At 41.3% G+C, this 20873-nt stretch overlaps 1 protein-coding gene across 1 annotated transcript; it reads left to right on the top strand.

The window, feature by feature from the left end:
* Positions 1 to 1602: 1602 nt before the first annotated feature.
* wu:fc21g02 (DNA-directed RNA polymerase II subunit RPB1) lies at positions 1603 to 20739 on the top strand. The gene is made up of 15 exons (XM_047579552.1): positions 1603 to 1677; positions 1843 to 1996; positions 7120 to 7165; positions 9214 to 9361; positions 9482 to 9539; positions 9916 to 9997; positions 11180 to 11295; positions 11396 to 11564; positions 12429 to 12559; positions 13187 to 13288; positions 13460 to 13489; positions 13647 to 13709; positions 13862 to 13996; positions 14962 to 15081; positions 16693 to 20739. The coding sequence occupies exons 3-15, from the start codon at positions 7120 to 7122 to the stop codon at positions 16810 to 16812; spliced, it is 1320 nt and encodes a 439-aa protein (XP_047435508.1). The 5' UTR covers positions 1603 to 1677; positions 1843 to 1996; the 3' UTR covers positions 16813 to 20739.
* The last annotated feature ends 134 nt before the right edge of the window (positions 20740 to 20873 follow it).

Here is a 20873-nt window from a genome sequence, read left to right as displayed (position 1 = left end):
CAAATTTTCTGATGATACTGCACTCCTGTGCTTCCTTCAAGGACCTGAATCAGGACATGGAGAGACTCTTGTTGATTTTGTCTCATGGTGAGACAGTAATTACTTAAATGTGTCCAAACCTAAGGAGCTCGTTGATTTTAAACTGGTAAATGGTTGCTTCATAAAACTATCTAGGCACCTTGTTTGACCAGAATCTCAAATTTGATGTAAACACTGCAGATATTGTAAAGTGGGCGAAACAGAGAATTCATCTTCTCCACAAACTGAACTCTTTGTCAGTCGGTCCTGCTGGTTTCTCAGCCTTACGCTTTGAGATAAAAAAAAAGGGGGAAAAAAAGCTTGCATAACATCATAGAGACATGTTCCAAGACCACAGCAGTGAAGTTTAGGGACTTGACTGGAATTTGTGATCAACAAACTCTTAGGCAAACAACCAACATTTTGTTCTCCTGGTCATGTGCTTGCCAGTGAATTTTCTCTGTTGCTGTCTGGTCATCAGTATCGTATTCCCTCTGCTGTTCATCTCTTACATTCCATATAATCTTTTATCTGGAGGCCTTTTTAGTTGGCTATTTTATTTAGTTCCTTGGCATTTTACATGCCCCATTCTGCTTTTTTTTTTTTTTTTTTTTTTTATTCTACTTTTATCTGTTCCTATGTTATGTATATATATGGTATAATAGTGTGCAAGCTGTCCAAAACATATGTATATTAAAGTTGTCTGAATCTGAATCAGAATATATTACTCTCAGTATAGTAATATGGTAATGCAGAAAAGGGTGGTGTCTGGGAAGACAGGCGGATGTTTAGTGTGATGGCCACTTAACTGCCAGACTATAGCATCAACAGACCGTAGATGAAATGAATGATTAATGAATGTAATCCTTCGTGGGGCACGCCCAACCTTCAAAATAAAATCCTCAGTTAGTAAGGCTATAGCATACATGCCATTCTTTTATACACAGGCTGTGGCTTAACATGATGCTGAGCAGTGACTGCCGAATTTTCGCCTTCGGCTATGTTGTTTGGAGACGCGTTAAAGCGCCTACATGGTGGCCGCTAAGGCTGGACGTATCGATCCGAATATCGATAGTACCGATACCAGGGCCATTATCGGTATCGGATCGAGCGCAGCTTCTCTCCAAGTCTGTGTTTCTCCATCTCCACCTGTAGTAAAACGCGCGATATGGGCTGAGCTCAACACAAAACAAATCCTAACATCACAGCAGCATCGCACAGCTTTATTATTACGCTGTTGCTTTTGTTTACTCATTTTGTTCAACTGACTGTGTTGTTTACATTGTTCTATTTATAGTTTCGTTACATTGTTCCTTTTTCTTATTTTGCACTTATCACTTTTTTTCTAAAACAATTGTGCGTAGTAAAAGGGGAATTATTGTAATTAATTAAGAAAAACAGGGTTGTTTGCCTGCATTTTATCATAATCATAATCATCAAGTTATTCAATGAACATGACGTTACAAGTGAACGTATCGGTATACACGATACTAGTCCTGTATTTATTTGGTATCGGATCGATACCAAAATCCTCCGTATCGCCACCCCAGGGGCCACCGGAGCATACGCTGCCCCAGCGCCATCTAGCGACGGTGGTCCGACAACAAGCACGAACTCTCGGCGTGTTTTTATCATCTGCACTTTCCAGGAACAGTTCAGGTGAGAGGGAGGTAGAAAATGACGACGATAAACATAATTTTATGATGCTTGATGTTTTCATCGGTGCATGTTGCATGCATGCTCACGGTTTATTTTACCCCTACTTGTTTTTCAAATATATACATATATCACATATATGTTAACTGTATTTCCCACCCTATCCAGAGGGTTGCACAATTCTTGGCCGCGCCCCCACTCGTCTCCATCCAGAGTGCGATCTGTCCATCGGGTCTAGTGTCTGGTGTCTGGTGTCTGTGACAGTCAAATCCCGCTATCACCGTGGAAGGAGTTCCACACGCGCACTGGTGCACATTATAAGGTAAGTGGTCAACTACTTACCGTCACCTTTGTATTTGCATGTTCAGTTTTGCAACGCTGCCAAATTGTTTTGCATGGTACAGTATGTTCAGAACAAATCAGAGCGCAAGTGACCGGAAAGGGGGCAATCAGCATGAGAGAAATAACCGCTATAAGACGGCACGATTTTCGGCAACTATAAAATAAGTCCCCGTGAATTGGAAATAAACTTAGTGCGTTTTGCTCCCGCCGTGCAGACGCGTGCAAAGGTTTTTCATGAGCCCAACGTGCACCAGGCACTAGGAGCGCACATTACTCTGCCGCTATCCGTCTCTAGGGGTCTGCTGCTCTGGTTTGTAAAACACACGAAGCAGGAGTTTGAGAGTGTTGTTTACTGAAGCCCTTATGTAGTTTATTCTCTTCTGACCGGTTCTTCCTCCAGTGCAGCCTGTGCCGAGCGGGAATGTGTGAGGTTGTGGCATGAAAGAATTGGGCACAGATTCCTTTTGTGCCGGCGACCACACCTCGTTCTTTTATGAGAGCAGCACTTAGCGTTCAGCCTGCCTTAATCCAGACACAGGGCTAAAAACAGCAAACCCGGTGCCTGCGCTCTTTGTTTTCATCTCTGGTTGCCGGGGTCGCCTCCCCCACCCATGGCTGCGGCCTGGGAGGCTTCCATGTCATGCCCGAAATATCGGCAGTGAGGGGAGGGCAATTGTTGCCATGAAGGCTGGCCACCATACATTGCTTGGCAATGGTCGAGCTAGATATTTTTTCTCACTGGATTACCCAGCCCAGACAGCGGTGCCATCGATGCACACTGATGGAACGCTTCGTTTCCATTTTCGATAATAAGTGCGATTAAATGCACTGATTTATTTATTATGCATCAAAATGCGACTTCCCAGTGTCAACCAGTCAGCGCCCGAGGCCCCGTTCAGATCTCATATCAACGTCTTTCCTCGGGAATCTGAAAATACCAGTGTAAAGTACAGGTGTGAACAGGACGCATTGAGATCTGATCTCTGAGCACATTCGGAGGTGTCCTGATTGACATCTGTCGCATGTGACCACATTCCTTTGGTGGTGTCAACGCACAATGTGTCACGTTGGAGACCTCCTACTCAGCAGAGTTTGGTCTCATTCATTCAGAAAAGAAACACACACGCCAGTTCTCTAACCCTGGAAGCTTCCATGTGCACCGTAGTCTTCTGTAATAAAGTTAATCCAAGACATCAGTGATTGAGGAGATGTGTAACTTAACTCTACTCAGCTCCAATAATAACTGCATGCTGATACATTACTGACAGAATCACAAACTATCTACTCGTGTTAAATGCTTTCATTTGTTAATCCTTCATTAGATTTATATATTGTTTGGTTAGTTACTAGGTCATAATCTTTAAAAGCCTCTCATTACTAATGAAACAGACATTGCTTAAGAGGCTTTTTCCTTTTCCAGCGGTCAATTATAATAGGGGTTGGTGTTTTTTTTCCTGAACGAATGAGACAGAACTCTATTTACAGAAGATAACCTTTTTGCGAGGGAGGTCAAAATGTGACTCAGGACTCGTTATATGTTCTCGCTACCAAAGGAATGCGACAAGATGTGTTGCAGACTGTGCAATGTGTTCACACCTGTACTTTATGCTGATCACTTAATGTAATGTAATGGGATGGATGTTATACTTGAGGTCTGAAGAGGGCCTAAGGCAATAGTAGCGAGGAAAATTCAGGGATGAAAGGAGAAAGGTTTTTAAAACTAGATTTTACACATTGCCCTTCAGTGCGTTTACATGCACGTGAAAAAAACCAATTATTGCCTTAATTAGACTATAACAGGAGAACTTAAGTTGCGAACCTCCAGTGTATCTGTGATGTAAAAAAAGGGAAGAATATACAGACTTTTTTACACTGGGGAAACAAAACAACCCCTCCACAAACACATGTCCCGACACAGGAGTGCCATCTCATCAGGAAACGACTCATCGGCCCAACTCCACCTAAAGGATACACTTTTTTGAAGATAACAATGTCCAACTCCTAGCCAGAGGAGACAGATGGGTTGAAAGAGGAGTAAAGGAAGCCATCTATGTCAGATTTGAGAAACCTTCTCTAAACAGAGGAGGCGGACTGAGATTTAATCTGCCATCAGTCTACAACACAGTCTTAACCTCTGTCCCCAACAAGTTTCAACCCAGTTCAGACCTTGAGACTGGAGCCTCTGGATGATAATGGGTCGTTAGAGCATCAGTAGTTCCACTGGTATTAGGATTATAATAATTTAAGAATGCGTGAAGGGATTTTTTACCCTCACCAAAATCATGGCGAAGAGGGCCAGTCCTACCTGTGCTTTCCGCTCCAGAGCCGGAAGCGGTGGAGGAGCCGAGGGAGTTGGGGTTAAATCGTTGAGACACCAACAAATCCATAAATTAAATAAAGGACCATCTGACCAACATTGCAAATACTTTATTGCAAATAAGCGAGTCACCGAAACAGATTTAAATAAAAAATGAAATTAAAAACTCTGTATGATCTTCGATCTTGTTTTAATGGGTTTTTGAGGCTTATCATGAAGTCCGTTCCTCCCGCAACATTTAATAGAGACGTAGTTGCATCTCACGTTAGTTGTGAATTGATTGAATAAAATCACGTAACTGAACTCATTGTGTGGTTTTATTGTGATGTGGGCGCAATCTGTGGCTCCAAATTATGTTTGGGAATCCAGCAATGGCCTGAATTCCTCGTTTATTTTGGGCTCGTTGGTGATGTCTGTTTGGGAACTGCATGTAAACTGAGGCCAGAGAAATGATTTCATCTGACACAGCCAGGATGATTCTGCTTGGTGTCGACTGTGAAATGCAGCTCTCTAAACTCGCTGAAATGTTCCAGTGGACAAACAACTCAGGGTGGACTCAACTAGATGTGCACTGGGACGGCTTTGGTGCAGTTTGTCTCTCGCTCTAACAAGAGTTTTAAATCACGGCATAAATCCATCAGTATGTTTTTCAGAAAGTGTGTTGGACAAATCAGATTAAGGCTCTTTGAAAATGCATGGTTCTCAAAATCCTCCAATAATACAAAAAAAGCAATAGTGGTGTACTTCATCTTTTCTTTTCAGGTTGTCTTTTATATTATGTCTTTTTATATACTTGTCACACTGATTATTTAAAGTGTCTGTTAAATTACATCTCTCTTAATGGGTTCTAAATGTAGTTCCACTGTTCTACCACTAGATTACATACATTACATTACATATTCATCTTCTTATCCCTGGCACACTTTTAATTTATCTCAAAGCTGAGAACATGTCTGTGATTCATTTAAGTGTATTAAGTGTTTTCCCATAATTTAGTCGTGTCTGTCTTGCTATAGCCCGAACTTTTTATTTATCTCTAACTTTTCTGCAGTTGTCCTCCTTTTCTTTTTCTAGAGGATGCAATTTGAAGTCTTTGTTACCCAGAATTTATTGTTAGGAAAACATTGTAAATTTCTTAGACTGCATCTGTCCATCTCTCCATGAAAAATAAGTCAGTGACATCGACTTGTTGATGAACATCTGAGCCTGGCTCGACCATAGAAGAGTTCAATAGACTACAATGAAACTAACCTCTCAAAGTCGTAGACTTTGTGGTGTGTTCAAGACCAACGTTTTGTCCATGGCTGGTTTTGGTGACATGAGGTGATTTTTGATGTTGGTTTGGTGTATTGGTGCCAAGAGCCAGACATCAAATGTCTTTGTAGCATCCCTTGGATGATTGGTTGATATACATGAGACAGAAAAACTGACTAGCTTCAATAAGCTAATGAATAGGGATGTACCAATACTGCTTTTACAGTATACAAGTACTTATAATTGAGTACTTACTGATACAAGTAAATTAATAAGGTCTTTACATTTCTTAAAATTACTTTGAAAATGTGGTTTATTTCTAGAAGATATTGTCTATTCTGTGGCAATAGCTTTAAATTGATGTTACTTATCTGGATATCCAACTGTATATTTTTCTTAAACATGATTATGCCATCTTTGGTCGAAATCTTAGAAGCACATTCGCAGCAGGAATGAAGTCTGATGTCAGGGCAGTAGCAAATGTTGCTTCTTTTTCAGAGGGGAGCAGGAAGATTGACAGGGATCTTGTGCTCGGACGAGAATATTGCCCCCATCTGCTCCATGAGAGAACGTATAGTATGTGCTTTTCCAGCAGGCTGATACTTCCTGTTGGAGTATTTTTATTGGCTGGTTGAGTTTCACCCAAATATCTTCCAGATAATATCATCTGGACGGGAGTAGGCTAAGGCGGAATGTTTAAAACATAGCATTTTATGTCTGGATGCTGCTGTATCAGCTGTGTTGGTGCGGCTTCTGTGCCAGGGTGCCTTTATCACTAGGGAGCTGGAGGGAGTTTGCGACACGCGGCAGGCTTGTGACTCTTGCCTTTAATCATATTTGTGGTGTTATCCAGAAGCGTGGCTTGAATTGATGTGAAGTGGTATTGGGTGTTGTATCAGACCACTTGCATGAAGTGGTAGTACATGTGCGCAGAATTGGACAAATATTCGATGCTGGTATCGGTATCTGTGCAGGCCACATAAATACAGGTACCATTTGTCCAGGACCTCACTGATTTTAGTAGGACAGTACACACAAGTCCAATGATGTTATGCAGGCAAGACATCATCCAGCGAACAGTGGTTCATGGAAGTTATAGTTTCTATTAAACACTGAATTCCTTTGAGCATCACTGTTCTAATCTAGAGCTTGCAATGAGTCTGTTTGAAGCACATTATATATTTATTTGCTATTGTTACTGATGTAGTTCAGTCACCACAGTTGTGCATCATACAGGCCGACATCCTTGCTAACGGCAGTGGAGAGGCAACGAAACCAACCACCACTTCTGGTCCCGTGAAACGTTGCACAGCGGCACAGTGGAGAGCTGTCTCATGGAGCCTTGGAGCTCCCCACACATGCCCTTGCATTTGCTCCCAGTCGGTCCGCGACCACTGCTGTAGTTGTGGTGGTGGCGACCACAATGGGTTGTTAGGAGAGACAGGCTGAGCATGACTCACAAGGAGTGCTTGCTCTGTGGTGATGTCATAGTTGATTAAATCTTTAACAGAATTTCACTGACTTGTTTGCAGATGATTTGGAACGTTGTGATCCTGCTGTCGGCTGCCGTCATCGTAGGTGAGTATGATCTCACCACTCCGACACATTTACTCCTGTGTGAAGTTTGGGATGCCAGTATTAACATCTGTATCATCAGTTATAGAGTTGGAGGAAGAACTTTTATTTTCTACTGGCAACACTCCAGTAGATAGACAAGAAAGGGTAGCACACAGCAAGATGTGAAGTGCTCATGGTACCTATTTGCACCAGACTAGTTTTAAAGTTTTCTCATTTTTACTCAAAAATAATGAAGGCTGTGTTATAGATTAATGTTTGGACAGCTGTTGGGTTCAAGGTATAGGACAATGCAGTGAAGGACAATGAGATGGAGGACGTGCACAGCATCATATGTGCTCAATGCACCACTAAAAGATTCATTGATAAAACTATAAATAACTTACAACATTAGGCACACCGGTGAAAATGAATGCATTCTTCTACTACAGCCCTGCACTAAATCCCCTTTCACGTTATTCATAGTATTATTGTTTGTCTATAATGTTCCTGTTATTAAGTCTAGCCCGCTGACAAAAATGGGCATATAATAGAGCCAATATTTGGAGCCGATACTGCTTTTTCTCTCTCTGTTTACATGATACAGTGACTCAGTTTAACCAAAAACATAAACATTTGTTGACCTCAAAGAATATTTAAATAAACAGGTAAAAAGAGATAAAGGACAAGCATTTTCCAGCTTCCAGCTCCAAGTACTCTGCTAGTGGGGGATGGTCAATGTATGGGCTGCACAGGTTCACAGCGTCTGCAGGGTCTCCAGCAGCACAGGGCTGCCTGTGGATGCCGGGATAAAAATAAATCAGTGAAGGCACCGATGCTGATACCAGTAAAAAACACAAATATCGGTCAATATATCGGTCGATATCTTACGAATACCGTATATTTCATGAATCTAGGATATAGTGCAGGACTGTTACTCTAGAATAGAGTTGTATTCCCTAATTTACTTAATGTACTGGCAAGTGAGTATATTTCCATCACTTGGCCTCATTTTTCTCTTCTACCAACCTCCTTAACACTAAAATGTCTCAAACCACATTATTTCCTTGAAGTTAACCTCAAAGAAGACACTGATTGCTTGACATAATTCAAGGTGTAATTATAATCGGATTAAAATGTAGTTTTACATCATCATCATCATCTCTTTACTTTATTCAGTCTAGCAGCCATTAGGGCTGGGCGGTATGACCAAAAATATATATCACAGTATTTTTCAAAATTCTGATGGTATCACAGTATATTAGGGAACTATTTTTGAAATACATAATCACATGTTCACAATATTTTCTACTGGTTGAGGGAGGAATTAATGCAGTAGATTTACTAAGGATGAATATTTTACTGCAATGATGAGGAAATATTGTAGAAAGATCCCACACTAGTAATAAAACACAGCCTCGTGTTAACACTGAATGCTGATGTGGGAGTCATGGGACATTTACAGCTCAGAGATAAAAAAAATAAATAAATGTTATCAAGATGAAATGAAGAAACAGGGACAATTGCGCTTTCATTTATTTTGACATATTTAAACATATTTAAACTGTTATGTCAAAAGCAGTGCGACCAGCTACTGTAATAATTGTAGTTTTTTCACATTCACAAAGCTAAATTTGGGGACATCTGGTCCCCTCCCAAAGAAACCCCAAACAACCGACACAACTTCTTGTTTTGGCACAAGTCCTCTTGTTCTGCCGCTACGTTTTTCGGACCTTTCCATCTTTCCACGCCTTGCAATGACGCATGTATAGAGGTGCTACATCGAAAATGGTCTGGTCAGTGTTTCACGGCGCAGCGTTCCGAATGTTGTGTAATCAAATACAGCGGTATGCCAGTATATTAAAAATTCATGTCATCACGGAAAAAAATAACGGTATTTGGTATGTACCGGAATGCCGCCCAGCCACGGCAGCCATCTTTATTTAAGACAAGTTACATTCCACAGTTATCGCAGGAAGCTGACCTATGCTGGATTTAGCTCTGTTTATAGTTTGCTTCCCTGACTCTGTAATCAGCAGTTCATTGTCCTTCGTGTTTTTCCTTTAACTCAGAGTCTTATGCTGTCCACGACATCAATGAGCGTTTGGCCCATGGCCGACAGCTGAAGATCTACATGGGCAAGAATACGGAGAAGCTGGAGTTCACTCCGGCTGATGAACCCGGAAAGACCTTTTTGTACTGGGAAAAGGGCTTCCACAGGTCAGAGACACTAAGGAACAGCCCACGTTCTGGTTGTAGACAGGATGGCAAGATTTGAATAGCTTTCAGTACTGTTACAGGAGCTCAATTTCTATGTGGCCATTTTGGTGTCCCCAATAGGCTGAACAAAGGCAGGGTGTCTGGAACGGGCAGTGACCGGCGCTGGTATATTGACAAGGTAATCAAGGTTTTATTATTTTACTTTTTTATCATCAGAATTTGCTAAAATGGCTCCTTTAGATTAATGAGGTGGTTAATGTTTTACGTAAAGGTATTGCACTTCTGTCCAAACCTAAATTAGTCAGTTTTCTTTCAGGTTACAGGTTCAGTAAGTCGTACATTGACTTGCATTTGCACCTTTCAACCCATTGGTATGACAGTGCTGTACAGTCTATCCACTCAGAGCAGTTTGGAGCTCAGTGTGTTGCCCATGGACTCATACAGCTCATACACCTGGGGGTCGAACCACAACCTGCTCTGTCTACAGAGCCACAGTGATTGTTTATTTATTTTTTATACAGCGTATTGATTTGGTCTGTATGTTTTTCCATTAGGTGACGTATGAGGACCAGGGCACGTACGTCCAGAGAGACTACTGGAACAAAGAGATAGCCAACGTGAAAGTGGCAGTAATACGTAAGTTAACCAGGAGTCGAATCAGCCGTGTTTCCTAAGAACATTTGGTTCTTAAAATCTCTTACATAACAGGCTGTTGATTAAACTGATTTGAAGTTTAATCAACCTAATCAACATCCTGTGAAGGATGCTGGCCCGTCACTCATTGATAAGATTTGGGCCAAATACAGTATACTGACGAGATAATGAACTGATCAGACGCATGCTTCCGATCCGTGTGAACCAGATTTCAGAGGGATTGTAAAGATGTGAGCCTGTCCACATCTCATGCAGCTACTTCTCTCAGCATGATTAAAACTTTTGTTTCTAACCGAGAGCAAGAACAGAAACGATCCTTTTGGGAACAACTGCATGAGCATAACCATCCACACATGCTTTCTGTTTATTTATTTGATTCGTGACTCTGTTCTCTCCCTTGTTTTTCCCTCTCGCTCAAGAGAGAGAGAGAGTGCACAGATGTGGCAAAGCACGCAAGAGAGGGAAAGACAGTTTTTTGTGTTTGCGGTCTAAAGCACAAATAAACACGTCCACATCTCTGCTGGAAAGTCCTGCATTCCTGGATGTAGTGTAAATGCAGCCCATAAACACGTAACTGGTAACTGAGAGGGGTTCTTTTCATACGAGTTTGTTCATTGTTTTGTCATTGAAAAGTATAAGCGCTAACCCACACACATTCACACACTTGTTTGTACTTTGTTCTGCTGAGCTGTGATATTTAATCTGGACTAGAAAAGGACACGTGGAAAAATGTAGTTGTTTATGAAAAAAAAATAAAATATGTCCAAAGATTTTCAGCTGATGGCCAGTCTGATGTAAAGGCACGTTACTGTCATGCTCCGAGTTGTGAGGCGGGCCCCAAATGCTTGGAACAAAAATACAGTAACTTTAAATAACGTGAAGCAGATAAAATCCAAAAATCCAGATCCAGAAACACGTGTAATCCAAATAAATAGAAAGCCGGACGAGAACCCAGGAACATGATCATTTGAACAGGAACACGAGGAAACACACACAGAGGCACACGGGGAGAAAGACCACAAACACAGGAAGTAAAGCACGTTTAACAAAGGCGCGGGAAGAAGATTTCAAGATGTAAACAGCAAACACAAAAACTAACAGGATTACAACAGAACGAGATTTAGTTTTGATCACTCCTTTGCTTTGTTCTTCTCTCTATTCAAGCCAGACGTAACTACTTGACGTGTTTAGCCGGAGAGAGTCTCTACATCTCACTGGAGGGAGTCAACATGGCCGACGCTTCCCTCTCCTTCTCTGGGCAGAGTGCTAACGTTACACTGGTGAGATGCATTTAGCAGATGTTTCACTTGTCTCTGGTGTAAAGGTCACAGTTTTCCGGGCAGTAACGCGCTGGTGATCCAACATGTTTGTCACCCAAAGGTGCGCGATGGTGCCAGGGTGTCCCAGGACCTTCCAGATTACTGGGACCGGGTCCAGACCCACAGCTCGAATATTGAGATCAGGCACGTGAACTTCACTGATGAGGGACGTTACACCTTGACAGACCGAAGGGATCGGGTGGTGTCGATAACCAAGATGGACCTGATAGGTGGGTTTTGTTTTTTTTTGTCACTGGTGTAGCAGGGAAAGGGACGCAACACAAAGAAACAAGACTGGATGAAATAATAAAGTTCGGTTAGTTCAGTCTAGTCAGACTATTGTGTGTTTTATTGTGTTCACGTTTTATCTGAGGACGTTATCGTCTGTTCAGATGTTGCTGCGCTCAGGTCAGTCGTTCTGGTTGTGTTTAAATACTGGGGGCACCGTTCACTGCATGTGAGTCCATTATTGAATCCTACCTGCTTTAACGTTTAAGTAGTTGCTCTGTTCCTATTTGGCACCATTGTATCTCATAGTCCAAATACAAACAGGGTTACGTTTTTTCTCTCTGAGCTTGTTTTCTGTTTCATTTAAAAATGAGATGTCTCTGCTTTTCAGTTGGTTCTATATCTCTATCTATATCTCTGTCTATCTATATGTCCTTGAGTAGTTTTGTCTCCGTGCTGCCCATTAGTCGAGCCTTTTTAAGTGTCCATCGCCTTGATTGTTGTATGCACACTGAGTCCTCGCTTGAACTGAAATGTTATACTCTTACTTGATTTGTTTGTTCTTTATATTCTGGTTACTTCATCAGTCACTTCACTGGGTGGTTTGTTTCCCAGAGCCCAAGTGTCATTTACATTCCTTTAACATGACTGAGCAAATGGTAACCTAGCAGTGGTAATGACAATAGGAGGAATTTGACAACCAGCAGCATGGTAACCAGCAGACCGTAAACTGAAGAGAGGAAAGAATAGTTAAATGAGTAAGCGAATGCCTCGGTGCTGGTAAAAAATAGTTTTGTCTCGTGAGGAAGGCGTGTTCTGCTGTAACCTGCGTGTCCCCGTCCCATCCTCTTTTTTATCTTCTGCAGACCACCGTGAGGGAGTACAGGGAAACCCTCTCATTGCTCTGCTCCTGCTGCTCGGTATCCCAGCTGGAATTTGCTGCTGCTGCCGGAAAAAGATTTTCAAAAAGAAAGCCACCAACGCTGCCACGCTGCAGGTACAGTCGACAGCAGACACAAAGCTGTTACACACATAAGGTAGCGTGAAAGCTGTAGATGTCTGGATTTTGTTCTACTTAGCCGGAAATGTTCAGTAGGTTTCTCTTTTGGCCAAAGCATTGACACGTTTGTAGCGTAAGATGTGCCATTAAGAATTTTTCAAATGGCTCCAGCATCTTTATGACATACGTGTTTAATCTAATATACAGTTTTGATTGGGGAAGTTAAAGTGTCAATTTTCATTCATGTTTTTAAAATCTCACTCTTTCCTACTAATGATAACAATAATTAGACTTAAACCCCCCAAGTTGTTCAGCTGTTGCTGTGACCTCATTCAGATATATTGTTTTTTAGGTTTTTATTAATAAAAATATTAATAAATGATTTCGATGTTAAATATGGAAGAATTATAAACCTATATGAGCTCCAGTCATTTCACTAAATAGCTCATGTTTTGCAATGAACTTAACATTAAAACTGAAGAACTAGAACTAAAAAAATAACTGGAACTAAATGAAACTAGGTCTGAAAGACGAGAGAAATATTTAGTCCGAGACTATCAATGAATAATTAGTGATGACAATAATAATTCATTCAGCTCATAATGTGTGTTTTTGTCTCTGCAGGCGTCCCCACAAACCATCCATCCTCCCTCCGGGGGCCCAGTTGGGCCAGTTGGTCCCGTTGGACCATGTCCTCCCTACAACTCGCCTGGACAACCAAATGCTGTGAGATTATACTAATAATATACTATTAGTATATTACTATAACTACATATTTCATAGTAGAATTATAATAAACGGGGTGGAGGCGTAGTTGGCCTGTGTTGAATTCAACCTGGTAATGGCTTGTTGATGTTGAACTGGTTAAATTACTTAACATATTTTCTCTGTTTGCAGGTGTACTATAATGGTACCAACCCTGGCATGGTACGTCACGTAACGTAACACACTTCACTACATAATACAGAGCACATGGTCATTACACAACGCACCACTGCATTTACTGGTTGTTTGTGATATATGCAGAAGGATTGTTGAACTATTTGACGAGAGCGTACTTGGATACTTGCCATGTCCTGTACAGGGTCCTGCAGTACATCCTCCTCCAGTCACTGGCCCAGGAGATTGGAATCCTCCTCCCCCCTCTGTGAGTATCATGAATTGAGCCTGCTTTCCTAAGTACAAACACACTTCACTTACCTTGCCTCATATCATCCTGACTACTTTGATTAAAAACCTGTTGGAGAGTGTGTATACACAAAAATGTTTCATGGCTTAACTGATTGTCTAATTCTGCAGGGTTTTAATCCAGCCTACCCACCCCCGAACCCTTCCTACCCTCCTGCTGGCCCAGCTATGATGCCCTCTCCCCAGGCTCCACAATGGAATGGCCCACCACAGGGCCAGTACCCCCCCGGACCCACAGCACCAATGGTATGATCTATTTACCTATCTATCTGAAGACTAAACTAAGCTTTATCTTAACCCTTAGGTAACCTTAGCAACATGGCACAAAGTCTATCCCTACTTAAAAAAATATATATATATTTCGGTGGCTCAACAGAACACTATGAATTTTTTTTCGCCTGCTAAGCTCAATGACACATGCACAAAAATGAATGAAATAACAAACATTTTATGCATAGGTCTTATATCCTTATTTGCCTTCGGGGATGAATAAAGTAATCTATCTATCCATCTATCTAATTGGGAAATGGCTGATTTTATTTTATTTCATGACTAAGAGAGCAAAAAATGGAGTTGTAATGGAAGTCAATGGGACGTTTTTTCTCTGCTAAGGTTACAAGAGGGTGGTAAATTTTAAATCTGATGCTACACAAAAACTACTAATCCAATCAAGTCAATATTTTTGATAATCGTGGTCATACCCAAGACTGATATGAAAAAAAATACCCCAGCCACCCAATATCAGTTTTATGGAAAATAGCTAATTTTTCAAGTTTTTTTTTTGTTGTTGTTGTAAAAAACAACAGTGACTTCAAGTAATCAAACTGGGATTTAAAGGGTTAAAATTCCCCAAAATGATTGAATTCTTGGTAGTTTTGTGAAGTGCTGAAGTGGTTTAAGAGATTTATACAGGAAAAATCGGAAAACTGTGTGTGACACTAGGCCGATATATGGGGACAAAATATGTGTCCCCACACAGATTTTCGACAACTTAAAACTGAATTCTGCTGAGAGAGCCGGGCATGTATTGACTGGTACTCAAACACTCTCCTGTTGAATTGAAAAAGGGAAGCAAAGTCAACATCGATTTGTTTTCATCCCCTTGAGTGAAGTAGCTAAGGATACTGTTAGAATAAGGATAAGAATGTGTAGATTTCCCAAGAGTGAGTTGTATTTTTTGTTTGGTTTGTTTGTTTTGCGTGTGTGTGCAGGGCTATGCTCCAGTGATGTATAGCGCTCCACCAGCATCAAGTGAGCCGATGAAAGAGTCTGCACCGATGGAGAATAAGGCTTCCTCACCTGCTGAACCACTGCTGAGTGCTGCACCACAGGTATACACACAGCACGGAGAGATGAGTCAGCTCGCTGCTGAAGGCGCTAGCATGTGTAGACAATGATTCTTCTCAGACTAGTGTCTCTTAGAGTTTGTACAGTCAGTAGAGTCTCTTGTTGATTCTCTTGTTTAAATTTGCATCGCCTCTCAAATGAATCTAAGCAACCGGATTTTTCCGTACCTACAACGAGCACACCATAGCAACATGAGTAGGCATCCTGTTGGCCCAAAACAACAAAAACAGTCTTTTCCATTTGAAATCAAATAATGTTACTGTAGAGTTTAAAACTTGTTTAGCTGCTATGGAAATGCCAACAACGAACATCTTAGAGCTAAGGAAAGGATGAGTTAATATAACTGCATCAGTCACATTAGCTCTATATTTAGCTCCATATTTTCATCCAGGCTATCCAATAGCTTAAATGTCATCTCATCCAGTCTTAATTCTAAATATACTGAAGAACCATTATTGAAAGCTTGACAGTAATAAGTGTTGAGTTTTAAATGTTTTACCAGAAAGCTGATGAAAAAGCGATGGTAAATGGGTTTCTACCTATTGGTATTCAAAGCACTTTACAGTTACAGTGTACACATTGTAGCTTTATTTGTTCCCAGGGAGCAGTTTAAGGCACGTGTGAGCAGTATGCCGTTCAAAACAAGACACTTTTGAAGGTAAAAAATGTAGAATAATGCAGAGACTATTCTATGAATTCATGGTTCAGCGTGGGACACATTCCAGGAATCGAACTGGCAGACACACCAAGATGTAATCATTTATGTTATTGTTTGAATGGTCCAAAAGATTTTTTTTCCTTCATGACTCAAACCATAGACTGTTTAAAGATGAATGTGGAACAGCCCAAGCAAGTAGAGCTCCCCCTGGTGTCTGGCTGCAGTATAGGTCATAAGCTCCAGCTCCTCCATGTTAGTGGATGGGACCGGGGCCAAACTACAACACTTAAATACACGTCAAATACATTTATAATACTGATGCATACTCAAGTGTCTATTTTCCTGATAAGCTTCGTTTTACTTATTTGGCGGTATAGAAACAGGATGTGACATCATGATGACTACCAGTTGCCATGCCAACCACCCCTAGAAGTAGCCTTGCAGTACTGCAAAAATTGGAAAAAACAAATTAATAAATAAATAACATTGTTATTATGTTCTATTATTATTATATAGTGTATAATCGAACATTTCTTTGTAATTGGTGGAGGTGGAGCAGAGTGCAATATCAATCAAATGAAGCACAACTGAGTCAGGCAGAGGTGCGTCATTGATAGCGTGGCTCCACCTGGCTTCAATCTTGGACTGTACTGCGTAGACTCTAGTGCCAAACTCGCATAGTGGTGCCACCTGTATCCCCAGCACAGTAGCGTTAGTTTAACTAGTGAGAGGACGTAGGGATGCGTTGTCCATGTTTATGAACAGTCTGGGGGGTCAAACTTACATAACTTAAAGAGCAATTAGGAGTCATGAAGCGATTGTTCGATACGCTGCTTCAGTTCCAATGGTTGACCAATGTTACATGGCTCACTCTCTCCCTTGATGAATCGAGAAACAGAAGCAAAGTCATCGTATGTACGTTTGTTTTTATTCCCAGGGTGACGGTGCATCTTCTCCTGCGGCCCCTGACCCTTCAAACCCCGCCAACACTCTCACTGACTCCAGTGGTGCTTACCAGTTCCAAATTGACAATGGGAAATCCTCCAGCTTCCTGTAGGAAAGTTGGACCCTTGTGAAGTTTCTTCCGTGTTCACTTTGATGTTACAGTGCCACCGTGCGCAATAAAAAACATATATATATATATATACAGTATAATGAATAAGTGGTGTAGAGCCAGCTTTGATTTGATGAGTGGTTTAGAGGGATGGGACAAAACATTATACAGCAGGAGCTACAACCACTATACAAACTATTTGTATACACAGCCAAAACATTTTCAGGGCCTTAAATTTAATAGGACAAATGAATAGAATGGTCAGTTTTAATACTATGAATACTTGCAGTCTGAAAGCCTTAGAAAGTGGGCAAAGAATGGCTTTCCTTGTTTGTGACAATTTGCTGCAGCTGTCTTCATAATCTTTCCAGTTAACTTTGCTTTATTTGTCTGAATCTGAACAGACAGCATATCCTCACACAGTTCAGATTTCATCAGACTGCTGCTGTCACCGCATCTATAAACATTGCTTCCTCAGTGTCACTGTAAGCCATGCATGCTGCCTCCTCTGGGCTTTACAGATAGCGTTACATTCTTCAGATAATCTTCATATTTGATGTATTTTTTTTTTTTTAACCATTTGGGTTCAAAAACATTTTAATCCGTCCTCCAACTTGGACATGAATATGCTCAAATTGAAGTTGAGTCTCTACACTTATTTTCTGTCATGTAACTTTATTTATGTTCTACTTATGTTATATGTATGACACTGACTTGAATATGTTTTGGTAACCAGTTGAAATAACAAAAATGGTCCCAGTGTCCTAAAATGTATGTTTTCCCCACACTATATCATCATGATATAGATACACACACTGTATTGGCAAAAGTATTCACTCACCTGTCTTTACACGCATATGAACTTAAGTGACCTCCCATTCTTAATCCATGCGGTTTAATATTACATGGGCCCACCCTTTGCAGCTATAACAGCTATATTATGGGATTTGACCATTCTTCCAGAGGCACATTGGTGAGGGTGTTGGACTAGAAGGTCCTGCTCACAGTCTTCATCTAATTCATCCCAATGGTGTTCTCACTGGTTGACGTCAGAACTTTGTGCAGGCCAGTCAAGTTCTTCCACACCAACCTCGATCATCCATATCATTATGGATCTTGCTTTGTGCACTGGTGAACAGTCGTGTTGGAACAGGAAGGGGTTCATTCCCAAACTGTTCCCACGAAGTGCATGGAACATGGATCACGGATCATGGAATTATCCAAAATTTCTTGGTATGCTGAAGCATTCAGAGTTCCTTTCACTGGAACTAAGGGGCCAAGCTTAGCTCCTGAACAACAACCTCACACCTTAATCCCCCCTCCACCCAAGTTCACACTTGGCACAATCCAGTCAGACAAGTACCGTTCCTGGAAATCACCAAACCCAGATTGGTCCATCAGATTGCCAGATGGAGAAGCCTGATTGGTCACTCCATTGAACGTCTCAACTGCTCTATTGAGTCCAGTGGTGGTGCTTTCCACCACTGCATCCCGCGCTTTGCATTGCACTTGGTGATGTATGGCTTGGATGCAGCTGCTGGCCCATGGAAACTCGTTCCATGGAGCTCTCTATACACTGTTCTTGCGCTAATCTGAAGGCCTCATGACGTTTGGAGGTCTGTAGCAATTGGCTCTGCGGAAAGTTGGTGACCTCTGTGCACCTCAGCATCCACTGACCCCGTTCTGTCATTTTACATGACCTGACACTTCATGACGGAGTTGCTATCGTTCCCAATCGCTTCTACTTTGTTAGAATACCACTGACAGTTCAGTGCACCGCGCTGGAATTCAGTGAGCTCCTGAGAACGACACATTCTTTCACAAATGTAGAAGCACGTAGATGCATGACTAGGTGCTTGATTTTATCCACCGGTGGCCATGGAAGTGATTGGAACACCTGAATTCAGTTATTTGGATAGGTGAGCGAATACTTTTGGCAATATGCTGTATATATATACATTTTTAGACTGATCAGGCATAACATTATGACCACTAACAGGAGAAGGGAATAACATCGTCCTGATCTTGGGACAGTACAATGTTTTGCTGGAAAACAGATTTACCTGGCATTCACGTGGACGTTACTTAGACATGTACCATCTATCTAGACCAGACCAGACACTCCTTGATGGCAGGAGACATCCTCAGCAAGCAGCAGCCTGACACAGACACAAAAACGGTTTAGAAACAACTTAAAAAACATGAAAAACAGCACAAGGTGTTGACCTGGGCTCTAAATTCACTAGATCGAGAACTGATCAGGTATCTGTGGGATGATCCAAAGAGACCCCTGCCCTCAACCCATAGGACCACATGCCGAATAAAGTGTAAATCTCCACTGTGCTTGTAACATACACATGAATGCCAGGACCAAACATTTCCCAGCAGAACACTGAATTGTCACAGGATGGTCAATGTTATTAACTTCTCCTGTCAGTGGTTTTAATGCTGTGGTCGGTCAGTAGTAGACTTGCTTTAGGTGCAACTCAAAATACCTGCTTGTATTGCAAATTAACTGTATGTGCCTTGCATATCCACGCTGATTGGATATCCTGGAGTAGGACCAAGTTTTGCCGTCCTCAGGAATCTAAAGCAAGTCGAATTACCTTAACACCTGAAGATACATCTGAAGAGATTTCACAGACAAAAATTTCTTTTTTTCTCTTTTTTACATAATTGTACACAATGTGGTATTGTAACTGGATAATCAAACTGGAATATACAGATCTTGGGGTTTTTGAGGTCCCTGGGATAAGCAGCCCTGATGTTTTCCTGCTCTGTAATACAGCACAGGCCCCATGGAGTCAAGTTGGCACCACAATTTTGTCAGTACCAGCGGAGGTTTTAAAGATAAAGGTGTGGCCCAGGATCAAGCAAAGATCTAGTTTTGATGGCTAGCGGCTGGTCTTAAACAATGTCTACCTCCTTTTTGGATTCTATGCCTCTTCCTAAAACAGTGAGTTTGATGGGGGAAAAAAAATCTCGTCAAACATTAAGATTGTAACAAGAAGAGTAACTTCAACTGCCTTTTACAGTGGCTTCGTGTTTTTCTGCTTTAACGGCAGTAAAACAAAAACAAACCGTTATGTCACTCATTCTCCATATGGCACTTTGGTGCCTCTGTCCTGTGCAGACAGCATCAAATCAGTCGGTCAGTCAGAACCCACACAGAGCAAACAGGTGTCTGTAGTTGGTTTTATGGGTGAATTAACTTCTGTGATAGACTGAAAAGGTGTTTAAACCCAAGTGCTTTATTGATCATTGATGATACATTTGTATGCATGAAGTGATCAAAATGCATATAAATGTACAAACAGACTGACTGGACCCTGCTTTGTCTGCCCCGATGTCTATGATGGAGATCCCCTCAAACCGCTGACCTACTGGCCTTGTACTGTAAATAACATCACTAATGCCTTTCTCTTTTAAGTTTGTCGTTGGGGCAGCTGCATTTTCTTGTTTAAAATTGCAACGGACTAACTCTGGACTACTCTCTTGTCAACAGTCTGTCAAACAAGCTTTGGTGTAAACTTAAATTTTCATGAACCTGACTATAAACACCCTCATTTTCTGAACATGATGTCATTTCATCGGTTAAAGTAAAGGTGAACGTGGTCTCTTTTCTACTTTCTCATTGTGTTTTTAGGTCAATTTTAATACGATCCACATATCAAGACCTGTTTTTGACATTGTGTCCTAGACTTGTTCCTTACAAGTAGCGGTGTTCAGTGTCTTAACTGTGGAGTGGAACTTGTAGTGTAAATAATGTAACCAGTTGTATTCACTGTAGTCGTAGTTGATGGGTTACACCAATGGACTCTCACGTTGGGTCTCCTACCTCTCATTTATCACCACTCATATTGTGTCTGTATGTTCAACTGTGTTCCAAACTAAAACTAAATAAAGTGAATTTTCCTGTCATTTTATGAAGCAGGACTGGAGCTGAGTGCTCAGGAAATGGGTAAGCAGAGAACAAACACAGATCATTGCAACAACACTGCCCCGAGCAGCACTTGTGAGGAGGTAAATGTTACTTTTATTCCGACCGAACCAGATTGGAGGAC

The sequence above is a fragment of the Mugil cephalus genome, chromosome 2 (genome assembly GCF_022458985.1).
Source record: "Mugil cephalus isolate CIBA_MC_2020 chromosome 2, CIBA_Mcephalus_1.1, whole genome shotgun sequence".
Classification (NCBI taxonomy): Eukaryota; Metazoa; Chordata; class Actinopteri; order Mugiliformes; family Mugilidae; genus Mugil; species Mugil cephalus.
The sequence above is the reverse complement of the archived record's forward strand: the minus strand, read 5'-3'. Positions and strand labels throughout refer to the sequence as shown.